Source organism: Sinocyclocheilus anshuiensis, unplaced genomic scaffold (genome assembly GCF_001515605.1).
Source record: "Sinocyclocheilus anshuiensis isolate Anshui unplaced genomic scaffold, SAMN03320099.WGS_v1.1 scaffold746, whole genome shotgun sequence".
In the NCBI taxonomy this organism is placed as follows: domain Eukaryota; kingdom Metazoa; phylum Chordata; class Actinopteri; order Cypriniformes; family Cyprinidae; genus Sinocyclocheilus; species Sinocyclocheilus anshuiensis.
This window is the reverse complement of record NW_015544173.1, coordinates 566,434-584,686: the sequence shown is the minus strand read 5'-3', so window position 1 is coordinate 584,686 and position 18,253 is coordinate 566,434. Positions and strand designations below refer to the sequence as shown.

The window sequence follows — 18,253 nt, the reverse complement described above, 5'->3', positions numbered from 1 at the left end:
ACTAAAACATAACCTACAATAGTAGAGGTGACTATTCAATTCATCATCTAATGCACATCAATGAATTAACTTAAAAAAATGTACATACTAAGTGTAAATATTTTAATTGTCTTCATAGCTATATTGTAGAAGTTGTTAAGAAGACTAACTATTTTCATGAAACTATAACACTAATAGCCTTTTACGGGCACATTTAGTTCAATAGCCTGTCTTGGCCTATGTGACACTAGAAATTTCAGTTAGTTTTAATTTACAGTACAGTGCAAATGAAGGCATAAATCAATTTAATTTATCTTTTAATCAAATGAGAGTTAAACTCCTTGTTTTTTGGCAAGCAACGGGTTTACTATTAAAATTAAAACATGGAAGAAATAGCGTATTGTGTGATTATTCTTTTAAACAAAAGTTGTAATAATTGTTGTAGTAGTATTATGCATATCATACTTCACCACAGTAATATATTTCTGATAATTTCTTTAAGCTAACCCAAACTTATATTTTGACGGGTTGCGATGAGGAACTTTTAAGTTTCTGTAGCGAATGTAAGTGTTTCCCATACATTGATTTATTTGTGGCGCCCGCCACAATATCAAATTTTCCAAAAGGCTTTGACTTGTTGAATAAACATGAGCACTGCACGTTTCAAAATTTAAACCCGGTGCGGGTTTTTTTATATCACTGTATTTCTGAAGGAAACCGACTGTCTTTACAGATACTAGTCCATATCGCGACTCTATTTAAGTGTACTGACCTACTTTTGATTAATTCATCCAAACTTTGACAAATTCCGTGACATTCCGTGTCATACAGTAAATTACATTTATATGACTGGATTCCGTCCACATTTTCTGCATCACGGAAATCATAGATAATATTGAGGTGTTTTGCAACTTCAGTGTAATGTTAGTGGATTGTGATTTATTGCAAATTAAGCAACATCTGCTGCTGACTTACTTTTGAGAGACAACTGGTGTGTGATCAGTGATCACTGAAGCAGCTCCAGTTAGCAAGCTTTCGGAGTGAGAGCGAATTCCGCATTGATTGGTCAGACTCGTGACTCTCAACAAATCAGATGGGTGGTGGGCAGAGATTGCTTTAGGCCACAGAGTGGTGAGTTCTGACAGGCTGCATCAGAGCCAAATAGCGCGTTTCAAAATTAAGTTATTCCTAGGACGCTCCCAGAAAAGATTCCAATTATTAACAAAGAGCAGTTTCTGTTCTTTACACCATGACAATAACCATTCATTTAAAGCAAAAAGTCTACTGAACCTTTCATGTCCTCGTCGATACGTGGGAAGCGGTCCTGACACGATGATGATGTATGGAGCTTTACTGAATATAATTTTCCCTTTGAATGAATGTTTAAGTATTGCCATATACATATATGCTCGTGATCTGCGTATGTGCATACTGCTTCAGTTCTGTAGTTCTTCTTGAAAATTGGACAATTGTCGCTCTGGGGCTTCTGTTTGGTTCGTTTGGTCCTAGGTGGTGGACTATATCTATGTTCTTTTTTGTTTAATTTCTTTCTTTAAATGCCGTCTCAGGTGGAGAAGACAGTTTGCTCTCTCTTTGGTAAGAGTGTTCTCAACATTATCCAGGTCCTCCATATAAAACACTAGGTGTTACTAAAAGTTCTTCTTAGTTTAGAGGTGTAATGCAGCTTTACCCGCACAGTAGTAGACTTGTCCGAGATAGTAACTGGCATGCCACTAGTTGATATATAAATGATATAATTAATATAAAAAGAGCTCAGAGGAAATAACATCTTGCTGTCATGCCATTTTCATCTTCTGGGTTTAAATTCTTCATTGTGTCAACCTTCATTGTGGATGATTTCTTAAGTGATGACTCATCTGTGTCTTTGTTCTTTCCTTGCTTTGCTTAATTATACCTGAAACACATGTTGATTTCCTATGACAGATGCTTTAAACTATGAGATCGCATTCAATGAGTGTTCATTGATCAAAAGTGAGTGTTTTCGCTTTGTAAGAATTCCTGCATGGCGTACATTCTCTTCAATATACCATTGAGTCTCTGACGTGAACATGTTTCATCCACACTGAGTGTAAACGGTTTTTACAGCTACTTGATATAACCGATTAAACAACTTATGCAAATGTTGTCACAGGATGTGTGTTTGTGTAGTTGTATGGCGAGTTTGCAAAACTATGTATAATTGTTCATTTTGTTGTGTATAATTGTGAATTGCAGCGTGCATTTGTGGAAAGCTTTGATGCTTTTAACTCACTGACAGCAAAATAAAACTGATGAAGATGCTGTTGTGTTGTCTGTCTCCCCACTTCGCCTCCACTCCACAGCTTACCACACCTGCTTTTGTGGTGAGAACTAACTGCTGCTGAAACTGGGTTTCATGACCCTTAAAGGGATAGTCCACCCAGAAATTAATTCACTCACCCTGTTGTTCCAAATCTGTATGCCTTTTTTTCTTCTTCTATGGAACACGAAGATATTTTTAAAAATGTTGGTAACCAGTATATAGTCTTTCATGTTCCTATTATATTTATTCTTTTTTCGGATGCTTTTATCTGAAGCAATTTGCAATACAACAAGCGATTCATCATAGTGATAGTAATGCAAAATTTCAAAATATCGTTTAAAATAGCACAAGCTAGAACAGAGATGGATTAAGGAATAGTGAAAACATTAGAGGAGTTTTTTTTTCTCAGTAGGATGCAGTGCTAATGGAAGAGATGTTTTCAGCTGTTTCTTGAATATTGTAAGGGATTCTGCATACTGGATAGGGTTGGGGCGATTGTTCCACCAGCAAAGGACAGTGAATGAAAAAAGTTCTGGAAATTGATTTTGTGCCTGTGTGATGGTACCACGAGGCTCTTACCAACCTTAAACTTTTGGAGGGGGAGATAAGATCGACTGGAGGTAGGAGGGTGCAGAAAGATAAACACAGGTGTGTGACCTGGGCTCTTAGGCTCATTAAAGACCAATCATGCTGCTGCTGAATTCTAAATCATTTGCAGAGGATTGATTGAACATGATGGAAGTCCAGCCAGAAGAGCATTGCAGTCCAGCCTAGAATGACAAGGGCCTTGATGAAAAATTGTGCAGCATGCTCCATTAGGAAGGGGCTGATGTTGTGCAATGTAAACGTGCATGATCGTGCCGTCCTTGCAGTGTGGTCTTTAAAGGTCAGCTGGTCATCAAAGATTAACCCCAAGATTTCTGACCTAACTTGATGGGATTTTTGTTATCAACCATAGCTGTATGGTAAAATTGTGCTGTACAGTCGTGAGTGTCAGGGAAGATGAGAAGCTCTGTCTTTGTATGGTTAAGCTGTAGGTGATGTTCTTTCATTCATGCCGAGATGTCCGCCAGGCAGTCTAGAGTTCTGTGCAGCTACGGTTGGATAATTTGGAGTGGAAGAGTGAGTTGGATTAGATGTTTTGAAGAGTTTGCATGTGTCTGAAGTGCTGTTGATTTTGTTGTGCAAGTTTTGGCAGTGTGGACCTTGATAGAAAAAAGATTAAAGCAGATTAAAGCCATTTTCTCTCTGCTGTCCTGAGTTTGGGTTTAGAGGGAGCAGCACATGCTGACCTGGAGGAAAGAGGAAATATTTCTAGACAAGAAGTCAAAGTGGAGCATAAAGTGTCTGTAGCACTTCACATCCAGTTGTAAGAATTTGGTGAGGGAGGGAAGAGAGGATGGCACAACAAAGGAAAGGTGGGTGGGTAAAAGGGAGCATAGGTTTAATCTAAAAGAAACTGGCAGGGTGATTGATGGCACACACAAAATAAGTTCGGAAATGGTGCTGAGGTTTCCCCAAAATGTTTTCCGTGTTACAATTGCTTGTGTAAAGGAGGTCTGATTGCCAGATTTTTTTAGTACCTGCGGTGGTGAGCTGTTAAATATCAAATGAGGCTACAAGAGAGAGTGGAAATCTGCAGTGTAAGGCTTCTCCAGGTATATGTTGAAGTCACCAAAAACTACAAGTGAGGACAGCAGCACATCCAGCTCCTCTAAAAAATGTGTTAGTTGGCCTGGAGGTGATAGGCTGCAACAAAATGAAGCATGAAGTTCAAAAGAATTATTTTTGCTCTCACTTAAACAACTCTCAAAATAAAGTGCTCTGTGACTTAAAATGAGTTGCTGTATGTAACATTTTCCACTGTTTATAACCTTATTAAATGTCATCTTTCTCATCATATTCTGACATTGTATCAATTAATTCTGTTAGAATAATAAGACACTGTAGAGTTGTTACCATTCAAATGATATCAGTATCAACAAACTCCATCTTTCCACTGCAGAAGAAACACAGAAGCTGCATCTGAAGTGGCATTAGATGTATTTACACAGACTGCTTAATGAAACCGAGAGGTGCCATTAATGAATTTGCACCACAAAATTGCAAATGCTTAATGTTATAAGATTAATGTTTTAAATAATTTTTTTGAACATAGAAATAAGACATGTTGGGGGAAAAAAATGCAATTTTATACTTTTAAAAAATGAAACCAAACCACCAGTAGGTGGTGGCAAATGACTCAATACGTTCAAAAGTGGATTCTTTCAGTAACAAAACGCTGCTGTGTTTCTCAGAGACACACAACAGTTCTGCTGTGGCTTTGATTGGAACTATTTTCATCAACTATTTTAGTCACCGGTCCGGGCCAAGCATGCGGAAAATCAGCCGATTCCAGTCCCAGGCCAGTCGATCGGTGCATCTCTATTTATTTGTTGAATCTCTGTTGCACTGATTAAAGGCTGAACTAATATCATTAAGAAACAATTTTGAAAATGTATATCTTTTCATTTCATATCGTTTCATATATTCCCCTCTCATAAACCAACTAAACAATCATTTTGTCTCTTGTTGCCAGACACTCTCGTTTCCGTGGCTCTTATGTCATTCAAGGACTGAAGTCCATTGGAGAGAAAGATGTGATTTTTCACCAAGGACTTCACAATGTAAGTATCACTTTAAAACATGAAAACTTTTTCAAATTACAATGGTGTTTAAAAAAAAAAAAACACATTTTACCACCTCACTTTCATTAACATGTTTTTTTTTAATGTTTTAAAACGAAAGTTTAAGAACTATTCTCATGATGTGGGTAAGCCCGTGAGGCGTGTACCTAAACGCAAACAGATGGCTCAAGACTCAGAGAGTCAACGACGCTCAGCATTGAATGTACGTCTCTTCCTGCGTGAGTTCTGCATCGACTTTTTGGAGAACTGCTATAATCGACTTATGTACCTTGTGAAGGTGAGTAAGACAACATCCACATAACTGAAACTCAAATGTCTCTGTCTAAATGAGTTTTCCCCATCATATACCTTGTTTTTTTGAGCAGGAGGGGTTGATCCGTGAACGGGCCCAGCAGCATGATGAGACATACTATCTTTGGGCTATAACATTCTTCATGGCCTTCAACCGTGGTCAGAACTTCAGACCGGATGTGGTGTCTGAGACCATATCCAACCGCACCTTTCATTTCATTGAGAAGAACATTACCAACTACTATGAGATGATGCTCACTGACCGGAAAGATGCTGCATCCTGGTCTCGCAGGTTGGTTTTGTCATTTCTGTTGGTTAAAGCTTTTTCTGTGAACTGTGAACTGTGGTGTTGCTGAAATTGAAAAAAGTTAAATGAACTGAGCAATAGAAAACTGCTTAGACATTTGTGATTAAAAATTGCTATTAAAAAATGTCTTCCTTTTTTTCCTAACATAACTTCAATGTTAGAAACTAAGTCTTGTTGAACCATAAGAACCAACATCTGCATTTTTGACCATTTAAAAAAAAGTTAATACAGCTTAGTGAAGTAAAGGCCACTTAATATTGATCGGTTGTTTTCTGTCTCCAGGATGCACTTGGCTCTGAAGGCGTATCAGGAACTGCTGCTGACAGTAAATGAAATGGATCGCTCAAAGGATGAAAACATCCAACACAGTTCCAATGTCATAAAGAGTACGTTTTTTTTTCTACTTATTTTCTACATATCTCTCTCTGCTTATTTTAAAATAATAGATTAGATCATTGCCACTGTTTGAAATGTTTCTTTTTCCTCTGTGAGTTTTGTTTAATATTTGGGTAGTATACTCATCTTTTTGTTCCTCATCTCTGTCACTTGTTTGCTTCTGGTTGGTGCAGGTAATATCTTTTATCTGATGGAGTTCAGGGAGATTTTTCTTACTCTCCTACGTAAATATGATGAGCGAATGCAGCCACGCTCATTTCTCAGAGATCTGGTGGAGTCCACACATCTGTTTCTGAAGATGCTGGAGAGATTCTGCAAGGGTCGAAACAATCTGGTTGTACAGGTGAGAACTGAGACTGATTTGATACTAGCTTTTGGATAAGCTGAACCACTTTTAAGTAAAAATTACATGTGGGAATAAATGTACATTTATTGACATTTATGCTTTTGCTAGACTCATTCAAAGCAACTTACATTTAAGGTATAGGCAAAATTTGATGTAGTTCATGCATTCCCTTGAACCATGACCTAGCGTCGTATTCTACCATTTGAGCTGCAATAATGCTTGCTTTTATGTATTGTGTTTTTGACATCACATCACATTATGGGCATCAGTGTAACCCCTAAGACATCTATGAATTTGATGAGAGCAACTTTTACAGCTTAAATAATACATTAAACTTTATTTGCTGAATTATTATTTATTACTGAATGTTTGCATCTGTTGTGAACAGGACAATGACTCTGGACAAAAATAGGCTTGTGATGTCTATTTTCCTGTCTCAGCATTTACACCATCACACAGGTTTTTCATCAAAAAAGCTTTTTATTTAATTTATTAAATTAAGCAGCAAAGACTTCAGGAGGCCAGAATACAAACAACAAACATAAATGTTCTGCCTATCCAAGGAAATATTTGAAAACGAATGTAGATATACTACACCGGGGATGCCTGATATTATCAACAGTTCATTGGAATCATCTAATTGCTGGCATCATTTGCTGGTTAAAATTTGGTGCTTGAATAATGATTAATATATAGTCAATTTATAGTTTATGCATATACAATTTATAGTTTATGTAAAGATTGATTTAAGTTGTTGTTTTCAAAGCCTATTCAGTGTTTAAAATAATGGCTTTCAGTTATATTGTAATGCTGAATGGCTGTAATTAATGGCAGAAATTGAGGGAAAATGCATTTAATAGAAATATCAGTAGCAGTATTGGTATCAATTATACTGGCCTTCTTTAATAATAGGCTATTTAGTAAAAAAGATGCCATTAAACATTTAAAATATACCGTCTTTGTTGTTTCTACATGAATCTGGAGATTCATTGTGAAATTATGACAATATAAATATATTAATATGCAATTAATCGTGATTACTTACAGAAAAATGTGATTGATTTTTTTTTTAAACAATTGACAGCACAAAGTAAAATGTTTTACTATTTTTGGTTCATGTGTGAAAATGATTCTCATAAAATGCTCTTTTCCAAAAGCTGTTTTTAAGATAAATTTACACTGTTAAAAAGGGGGAAAAGTCTGGCAACAAAGTTTTTATGTGGATTCTGTCAAATTACAGTAAACAAGTTTGCGAAGATTACATGCAGTAAACTGTAAAAACATAGAGCAGAGCATTTTACATTCACAATTAAATTGGAGTATTTTGCTGTTAATTATTGGAGTATTTTGATGTTAATAATTGTTAATTAACATTGTAAATAAAACAGTGTAAAAATATACAAATTGTCAAATACTGCCTTTCAGGTTACTCTTATACTGATTAATTTATTAAGATGCTCAATCTGTCTACAGTAATTTACTTAAAATATAGTTTTAACTAATAGTATTGTCTCTGTTTTAATTGCAGAGTTTTCAATCTCATTAGGATATAAAAAATAAGCTAACATTTAATGATCTATGAGTATTTTGGGGATAACATATTTGTTTACAAACTGAGTTGAGCAATTGCTGTTGAGCATCAGAAATTCAACATGTTTCCTCAACCCTCTATGTACACGTTGGGAATAGAATTGCCATTGGCTAGTAAATGTTTTTGTTCACTTGCCAGACTTGTCCAGTTGTGTGGCAAAGTTAAGGCTAATTCACATTCTGCACCAACAGATAAACAGCAAAATTTGTCGGGTTTTGTTGGATCAGTGTGTTACCCCATGTGTTACCCATTTCTGTTGGCATTGGTCAGTGCTTGTTTTTGCTGATTGAACATGGCAAAATTGTGTTTGTTAGGTCTTGGAATGTCTGAGAAGTGACATACTATAATCTGGTGTCAGTCGACATTGGTCTGCGTCTTTCGTTGGAGTGTGAATTTTGCTTTTACAAAACAGTCACTGATTAACACTGGATACATTCAGTAGTGGCCCTGTATAATTGGTAGGGCTGCCCCCTAATAGTTGACTTAATGGTAGATGACAAGAAGAGGATTAGTCAAATTGCAGCGGGGCCGACATCAGGGATTCCATGACTAACAATTTGGGGGGGCAATTGCCCCCCCCAATGTCACCCATGGTTGTGAGTATCCAAGTGCTGCAGGATAGAGCGAAGTGCCAGTGTCACCGCATCGTCCACTGATCTGTTCGAGCAGTAGACAAACTGAAAAGGGTCCACTGTGTCTGGAACCACAGAATTTATGTGCTGCAGAAGCAGCTTCTCCAGACACTTCATGGCAACCGGTGTGAGTGCCACAGGTCTAAAATCATTAGTTGTATTTGTACAACCGGCACTATAATAGAGAACTTAAAGATGCGTGGGACAATTTCTTGGTAGAGAGAGGTGTTAAAAATGTCTGTGTACACCCCCGCCAGCTGTTCTGCACAGGCCTTTAGGACTCGAGGTGCCATATGGTCTGGTCCCATAGCCTTGCGGGGGTTTACTTTCCTTAGAGCTCCAACAACTAGGGCTGTCAAAATGGCTGAAAAACAAAATTCGAATTTTTTACTTGAATATTATCAAAATTCGAATTATATTCAAATTTAGTGTGAATTTTGCTTTTACAAAACAGTCACTGATTAACACTGGATACATTCAGTAGTGGCCCTGTATAATTGGTAGGGCTGCCCCCTAATAGTTGACTTAATGGTAGATGACAAGAAGAGGATTAGTCAACCAAATTTTAATTAGTTGGTTGGTAGCAAAAAAACAAACAAAAAAACTGGTAAGTAGAGAAGTCATGCAGTCTCTGATGGACAGATTGTTAACTTGGCTGCTGTATATTTATTCATTTGTTTTTGAATGCTGTTTTAGGTGAATATGATGACACAAGTTTAGTATAAAGCTTTGTTTACAAAAGAAATGGGTTAGCAATTAAATGTTACATCGCAGACATGAAAACATTTGGATTTGTGCCGAATGAGAGAGGTACATGAGCGCATTAATTAAATGTTTTGTGATCTGGTCACTCCATTTTCTACAAATTATATTTCAAAATATTCCATGATTTATTCAGTTGGACATGAAATCTCTTGTTTCTTTTCCCAAATCTTCACTCATTTGCTCTTATGACCTTACACAACAAGTATCAGCTGCTTTGGAACATTGGAAGAACACACAAAAACGTTAGACAAGAGTTGGTCTCTGTCCTGCTCGTGTCCCACACCTCTCTGAAAGTGCAGCGCGAAATACATGATGAGACATTAAATTAACATCATAAACATAAGATTGGTTGACAAATTAATGGCTAATGGTCAACTAGGAAAATCTTTAGTCTGGGACAGCCCTAATGGCTGGCACAACATTTTCTTTGGACAAGTTGTGCTTCCTTAATTGAAAGTGCATCCTCTGCTGTGCTTTCTTGGTGTGCTTTCTTTTTATTTCTTCTTTAGTTCTTCACCTTCTGCTCTCTGTTGGTGAGAAAGCTTAATGATCCGGTTAAAGATTAGTGTTGGTACAGTAAACTGACTGAGATTAAAGTGAAGGATGTCCCATGTTCAGTATATCATCCATAGACCTATTTGGTCTTCAGGCAAACTGGAACGGATCCAGCAGTCAGCGTTTAATGACTTTCGGGTATGGTAATAGCATCCTCTCAAAGTGTTTAATAACTACTGAGGTTAAGGCAACTGGTCTGTAGATGTTTAGCCCTGAGATGCAAGCTTTCTTGGGAACAGTGATTATAGTGCTTAAAGCCTGGCGGGACCTCGCTCCGTTATCTTGTCTGCACAGCATTTTAGGCAAGAGGGGGACACCTGGTAAGGGCCAGGGGCATTTCTTTAAGTTTATTGCCATTTGCACAGGTACAGTACAGTACAGGTGGGATTCTTGTGCGTTTCTCAGAGTCAGCTTTATAGAAAAATAACGTAGTAAAATAAATAAGTAATATTGCACATTATATGAAGTAGTAAATAAAGTAATATTGCACATTATAATATTATTTCACATTGTAAAGAAAAGAAAAGAAAACATCTGTTGTCCATTATGGACTATACATAAATAATATTAGATAAATATTTCACGTTGTTTGACAGAAGTGAAAAGATAATGCACATGGGTTAATAATACACTTGTACATGGTTGATGAGAATGCACATGGATTAAGACACTGTTATGCATGGTCATACTGTACATGGTCAGTCACTGAACAAAACATTATATAAGTTAAAGAGATTGATCAGTGAGGTAGTTAATTGTCCAAAGTGTGAAAAGGCGATTGGATGATGGATAATAATTTTCCATAGAAATGGGGAATACTAATTGTCCAGTGTGAGAGAGGGATGTGGGGTGTGGTACTTCTTTCCCAGTGGCTGGAAAGAAGCTATTATACAAACGGGCCCTGTGATGTCTTAGATTGTAGCCTGTGTACACCCACTTATGCCCGGTTCAGACTACACGATCCCCTAACCATAGCCCATAACAAAGACATCTCAAACAATGTCATCTTTGCATTCAAAATTACATAACTGAGCGAATGACACTTAATGACAGTTGTCATAAACATGCATAAAAAACCTTCATATTCATGACATGTGTCGTGCCATGATTATGTAGGTGTCATGTCATGATTATGAAGGTGTCATGTCAGTCTTATGCACACCCCTTCAAGTAAAGTGTAACCAAAAAGTGCATAATGTTTAAAATAATGTTTATAAACCATTTATAATTAAGTTGCTTAAACAACTATAAACAAAACAGCATCTTGTATATATGCATAGTTTAATACAAAGGGCCGAAAGCCACACAGAGTGCATTTTTCATTTAAAAACACAAGTTGCAGTGGGATGGGGAAAAAACTTGCCATAAAGTCTCGAGATATGTTTTCTCAAAGTTGAACTTGCATTAATTTTACATGGCTTTTTAAACATGCTGCTCTTTTGTGCGAGACGCGAGTGCAACAGTAATAGATGTCCGTCTAGAAAATATGCGTTCTGTGTGAATGGCTTGGTTTCAGTTTTGACGTAAATGAAGATGATCTCCACATTGATGTTCTCTTTTCCCGCAATATTTGTAATTAACTAACAAAAACATTATAATGCAATGACACTTACATCGTCATCGCATCTCGTGCACCACTGATAAGGCTGCCTCCTCAACGCACACCTAAAATTCGAATGCAACGCTTTTTGCATTCGAATGTGGATTTTTATTCTAAATTCAAATTTTTTTATGACAGCCCTACTAACAACCTGTGTGTATGTTACCCGGAGTGCAGTCTCCGCTGGGTTGTAGAGGGCCTTTAAGGGAGTGTCTCTGTTGTATTGGTCAAATCTGGCGAAGAAGCTATTAAGGTTATCGATTAGAGAGGCGTTTTGGATCACAGTTCTGACTGCATCTTTCCTGTAGTTAGTAATTGAAATGGATTCCCTGCCATATTCTTCTTGTGTTGTTTTCCCTGTAGCAGCTCTCAAGTCTCTGGATGTATACCCTTTTGGTGGCCATGATGGATTTTTGGAGCTCATATCGAGCATGCTTGTACTCCCTGAAGTCTCCTGACCTAAAATTTGTGCATCGGTTCCTGATTTTGATGCGCACATCCCCATTGAACCAAGGCTTCTGATTGAGAAATACTCCAATACTAATTCTGGAGGGGATGCAAATAGAAGTACACCAGTCAATAAAGCTGCTAACAGTGTCTGTGCATTCATGTATATCGTCTGTGGCTTCCTTAAAAATGTTCATATATGTGGCCTCCAAACAGCCCTGCAGTTCTGCTAATGTGTTATCAGTCCACATCTTCACAGTTCTAACCGTGTCTGGGTCTGCTTTGAGCCTTTTGATGTAGGTGGGCTATAGCAGAATAGCAAGGTGGTCACATTTCCCAAAATGCGGCTTGGGGGACAGCAGTATAAGCACTTCCAGTGTTACTGTAGCATTTGTCCAAGGTTCCCTGGTGGGGAAGTTCACAAACTGGTGAAATCTGGGGTTGCTTTTCCGGAGATCACAATGGTTAAAGTCTCCTAAGATAACAATAGCAGCATCTGGGTATGAGTTCTCATGCCTGCTGATCATGTCATGCAGTTCTTTGAGTGCGTTGTCCTTGTTAGCCGAGAGAGAAATATACACTGTACTTAATATAATGCACTGCAGTTCTCTGGGCAAATCTCCGTCATGGAGATAATGAAAATATCTGAAGACTGTTATGAAAATGAATGTTAAAAATGAAAATGACATGAAAACCTATCTATGAAAACATGAACACGTGATTGGAACACTGTTAGATTATGATTATGATGCAGCAATGTTATTAATAAAGAAGCATCTAAAAAGGAATAGGTGCCTGAGGTGAAGAGTGACTTTATGCCAATAAACTGAAGCCCGTTCTATGACACATCCTATGATATTAATCAGATAACTTGGATACGTAACATAGACGTAACATTACAACTTGTATCTGCACAAAAGGATGCGAGAGAGAGAGAGAGCCCGCCGTGATGCGCTTTCATGACAGCCCGCTGAAACACGGGCAAGGACATAATTTACTATAGATTTTTATAAAGTTCTCATAATGCTATATTTATGGCAGATTTGTGCTATATTTTCATCTTTTAGCCAGAGATACCTTGCTGAAGCACAAGATGACATTAACGTTCTGCTTGAGCAGATGAAAAGTGTAACTTAGAGTATGACAACCAGAAAATGAACGTTTTCGTCTTAATTGTGATTGGGATGAAGAGTGACTTTATGCCAATAAACTGAAGCCCGTTCTATGACACATCCTATGATATTAATCAGATAACTTGGATACGTAACATAGACGTAACATTACAACTTGTATCTGCACAAAAGGATGCGAGAGAGAGAGAGAGCTCCCGCCGTGATGCGCTTTCATGACAGCCCGCTGAAACACGGGCAAGGACATAATTTACTATAGATTTTTCTAAAGTTCTCATAATGCTATATTTATGGCAGATTTGTGCTATATTTTCATCTACATTATTAAAGGGGTCATCCGATGCCCACTTTCCACAAGTTGATATGATTCTTTAGGGTCTTAATGAAAAGTCTGTTACATAGTTTGGTTAAAATTTCTCAATGGTAGTGTAAAAACACCTTTTTTACCTTGTCAAAAACAGCTCTTTTCAGAGCAAGCCGTTTTGTAGCATTTCCCTTTAAATGTTAATGAGCTCTGCTGACCCCGCCCTCTCTTCTGAGCCGCTCTCTAAGGGACTGTTTACTTTAGCTGCATTCATCGTGAAACTTGCTAATTAGCACATTATTAGGAAAGGCGATTTGCAAAGATTCATAAAAGAACCTTATACTCTATAATGATTTGCGCGAACATAAACGCATTTATGTAGATCGGGGGGCGCATTTCCTTCAGAAACAAACGTAATCCACTGCATCTTCAGCAGCTCAGATGTCGGGATGTCGAGCTCAGATCCACTGGGTGGATTTTTATCATTATAGGGTAGATGTGTACACACACTGCCAACACACATTTATGTTCAAACAACATTCTGAGATCGGCTCGATTTGAGAAAGGGGTAAAGATTTTAGTAGATAAAAAAAAAACACTGGGTGGATTATCATTATAGGGTGGTTGTGTACACACACTGCCAACACACATTTCAGTTCAAACAACTTGTAAAAGTGCATGTAGCATCGGATGACCCCTTTAAGTGATTCCATAAATCGCCTGCGCGTTTTCGAAGCCATACGAATTATGCCATTGAACAAATATGACGAAAAAGCACTGCTGCATTATAACATCAGTATTTTATTTAATTTTTTTAAAGAAACATCTAAAAGCAATATGACCGTCTCAAATAACTCATATAGTCAATATCGGGCATTGCATTTGAGCATGAAACTAAACCATGATATGCGTGACTTCGAGGCCATTCTCTCTCTTCTCACGTCTTTTGACAAGCTAAACAATCAGAGCTCAGGGCGCTGCCCAAAGTGTTGCTATAACCAATCAGGAGAAAAAACATTTTTCCGATCATTCTTTACATGATCGATCGTCGCTGTCACAGTCGGGACGGGTACTCGATCGCTGTTGCACATCCCTAGCTCTAACATACCACACTTGAGAAGAAAATAACAATGCTAATGAAATAAAAACTACGTAAAGCTTGACTCTGAGAGCTACGCTATGTCGCACACAGGGGAGCGCCATGTTTGTTTCTGGTCTTTTGTGCTTGAAGAGCCATCCAATATCTTTATTGCAGATTATAAATGATGGATGGATGATGGTGAGATTGATGGGAGGCAGGGAAGAAGTAGATGATTGGGGAATAGGAGAAGTAGAATTAAATAAATGGAGGCGGAGGGAAAAGGATGTTAAAGGCTGGTTGATAGCCTTATAAAACCTACAGTAGAATATATATTTGTTGGGAGGTGGTGTTTTGTAATTGGTGAGACCTTCCAGGTCTCGCCACGTCGACCCTGGGTCATTAGCTAAAAATGTGTTTTTTGACAGTCCTGGGGTCTCATTTATAAAACTCTCCGTAGATTTCATCCTAAAAGTGTACGTACGCTCAAAAGCTAGATTTTGCGTACGCACAAAAGTTTTCAGATTTATTGTACGTCAGAACCTGCGCAAAAATCTCTTTATAAACCCCAGTCACGGGAAGATTGTGCGTACGTGCATCTCCACCCCGTCTCCTTCCCGAAATCACCATATATGGAGCTTACAACGCCTTGTTTTATTATGCATAACCTCATCTGCATATCATTTCCATGCATATTCCCATCCACGTGACACCATGTTTAACACCGTCAAAGATAAAAGACATTAAGGAAATATGAGATACGGACTATGCCATTTGTGCCATACATTAATTTTTATTTCATGTCAGTTTAAAATAGTTATCAGATAAATATTTTAGAATAGAGTTGATCTCATTCTTTTACACTGGCCAAATAGTAGCCTAATTCAATTGTTTTAAACAATTCAAATCAAACTAAATTTATGCAGTTTTGCTGATAAGGTGAATATCTTTTAGCTATTTTGAGTGGAAACAGATAGACCTATTTATTGCAGTGTAAAATTGTCTGACTCGGCGCGTCACTAACAAAGTATTTTAAAAAGTAAACGTATAAATCTTACCGTTTTCTTCAAGTTGTTGCCTTCAAATACAGCGGTACTTTTCATAATGTTGTAGAGATGCCTTCACACGACATCAACACCTCTGTGCAGCTGTGGTTGTACAGTAAGATATTATCATTGGACCTATTCAAACTGGACAGTTCACAGTTCAACCACTGAATCCAGCAGTGTCCGCCATAATATCGAAGTAAGTGCGCATCATTGTTCTTGCTAAAAAAATATTTTCTCATAACGAGATCTGCAGTTCAGTTTAAAGATGAATTATTGTGCACCTATAGCACTCCTCGCTGTCAATAAAACAGGAAAAGTGATCAAGCGCATCCACTACAAATGTCTAAATTCAAATAATTTTGGTTTAAGTTCTGCGTAATGACTTTGTCATTTCAGTCCTTATCTCCAAATGAGAGTGGAATATTTAATGTAAATGTATATATCAACATGAAAACAGAGCTTAAAATCATTGTTTTTATAAATCCCACCTTTTGCGCAGGAAGTGGCGTACGCCTCTTTCAGGGCTGGTTTTGTGTGTACGCAACGGTTATAAATGAGGCCCCTGGTCTCTGTTGTTAGTGTGTTTTTGGCTTTGTTGTACAGTGTCCTTGTCCCCTGTAAGCTGCCCTTTTATCCTTCCATTTTTAAATTTCCTGCAAATGTTGGTGGGAATACATACATCCCATAAAAACCTGTATATGTTGACCTGCAAACTCTGACATCTCTGAACTATGCAAAAAGCTAGTGAATCCTTTGTTTTCAATTGCCCTTACGACAGTGTTTACTTAATCACTGCAAGGACGGTTTGTTTATATCCCTCAAGCAAAATGACCTTGTCACTCACTGATGTACCTGATGATTTCTGAACAAGTTACCTAAAATGCAGTTTTAGTTTATCATCGTGCAGAAATCAGAAGCACAAGCTTTTGTATCGGGGTATGTTGACTACAAGTGTCGAAGTCAGACAATCAGCATCATAAATGTTGACATTAACACACAGGAAAAATGTGTAACTGACACTTTGTTTTAAGCAAGCGGGTAAAATGATGATTTTTTTTTTTGTTAATATCTCTAGACCCTGCGTATTAATTTATTGAATGAATGAATGAATTGTCCAGTGACTCATAAAGGCAGTAACTTGTTGCCACCTACTGGCATAATGTCTGAATTTGCTGAAAAACTCCCACCACAAATACACAAAACTAGTCTGTCTACAATGTGCAGAGACAAGCTGAGTGATGCAAACAGTGAAAAGTCCCAGTGCTGATACTGTTCATGTATAAAAAAATTTGGAAAGCCTCCCATCTAGATACAAGGAACGGAACTAAGTACAGTTATGGTAATGAATTTACAAACAGCTGCAAAATGATTATCATAAGTTTTTTTTTAGTACTGCCTGATTACGTGAATTTACACAACACGTTTACATGTTTAAAAAAAATAAACAGATCTTTACAAATTTGTCCATAAATGATCCACAACTGTTCATGAGTCATTTCTTTGTCCTGAGCAGTTAAACTGGCCACTGTTCTTCAGAAAAAGTCTGTCTGTCTGTCTATCTATCTATCTCTCTATCTAATCTTTTATTGTTTTGGTAGTAGTGTTGAATTTTTACATTTTACTTGTAAGGATTGTACAAATAAATTTATTTTTGTGATCTTTAGAAAAAAAGGGTGAAACGAAGGAAACATAGCCAGAAAATCCTTCAGACAGAACCCACAGCTGAAGACCTGGAGCAGACATGGCAAATAGTGTCTCAAGAACTCAGAACATCTGGCTTTCAGGTAAGTTGTAGAAAATCCGTAACGGAAAGAAAAAATTGATGACATTCAGATTTTTTAAAATTAGCAAATAGTTAAGTAAAAACATTAAAAAAAAAAACATCTTCAGAATCTTTCTGGCCTACCTGATAATGGGTGTGGGAAGCAGATTATCCTCTCCAGCACCAGTACTAATGATCCCCAAATGCCCTATAAATTGATTATACATTAAAAGACTGGCATCACATCAATACATTAAATACATAGTTAACGAACAGTGAAAAGATACAATGTCAGGTCCACCAAATCAAAATAGTACATAATCAACATTACACATAACAATCATATCAGTAGAAATAAAGACCCAGTAGCATAAAGAACATCTTAGGCCTGGGACACACTAGACGATTTTCAAATGTCAACCGATTTTAAAACTGGTGGAGACTACATACTTAAGGGCAGTTTCAACCAAAGTTTCAACACACCTGCCGATTGATAATTTTCACAAAACAAGTATGCCGATTAAACAGTTTCAAAAGTAGCACACTTAAAAATATACAAAACCGCCATCGCGAGGTAGCATTTCTGCACTGCGTGTGCACTAGGGCTGTGTATCACCAGCAAAGTCACGATACGTATCACGATACAGAGGATACTATACGTATCACGATACGGGACTGCACTAAATTTCACCTCAGCAGAATTTAGTAAAACAGCTGTTTATTAAACACTGCATACTATAGTGCCATTTTTAACTATTGGCAGAGCATGCAGTTGACATCTGCATTATGAAGGGCCTCCATAAGTGTACCACAGTACAATATAGGTAATGGCATATGTTTCATGTTTACATTGTGCACTCCCCACCAGGTACAATATTCTGATTGTTTGCATCTTGTTTTTAAGCCCATAAATAATGTACTCATTCTAATAAATTTAGATTGTAATGTACTCTTTCTAATATATTAAAAAATCATATTTACATTGCTGGTAGGTTATCATTGCACAAATTAACACACTCTCTACATTTAAAA

At 37.3% G+C, this 18,253-nt stretch overlaps 1 protein-coding gene across 1 annotated transcript in view; it reads left to right on the top strand.

Annotated features, from left to right (window-relative positions):
* The window catches only part of timeless (timeless circadian clock), a gene marked incomplete at its 5' end in the record, with an annotated part of 71,144 nt that overhangs the window by 11,473 nt on the left and 41,418 nt on the right, over positions 1 to 18,253 (top strand). Inside the window, 6 exons of the mRNA XM_016496158.1 lie at positions 4,860 to 4,947; positions 5,069 to 5,245; positions 5,334 to 5,551; positions 5,849 to 5,952; positions 6,136 to 6,305; positions 17,124 to 17,243. Coding sequence (XP_016351644.1) covers positions 4,860 to 4,947; positions 5,069 to 5,245; positions 5,334 to 5,551; positions 5,849 to 5,952; positions 6,136 to 6,305; positions 17,124 to 17,243 — 877 coding nt within the window. The remainder of the gene's footprint in view (positions 1 to 4,859; positions 4,948 to 5,068; positions 5,246 to 5,333; positions 5,552 to 5,848; positions 5,953 to 6,135; positions 6,306 to 17,123; positions 17,244 to 18,253) is intronic.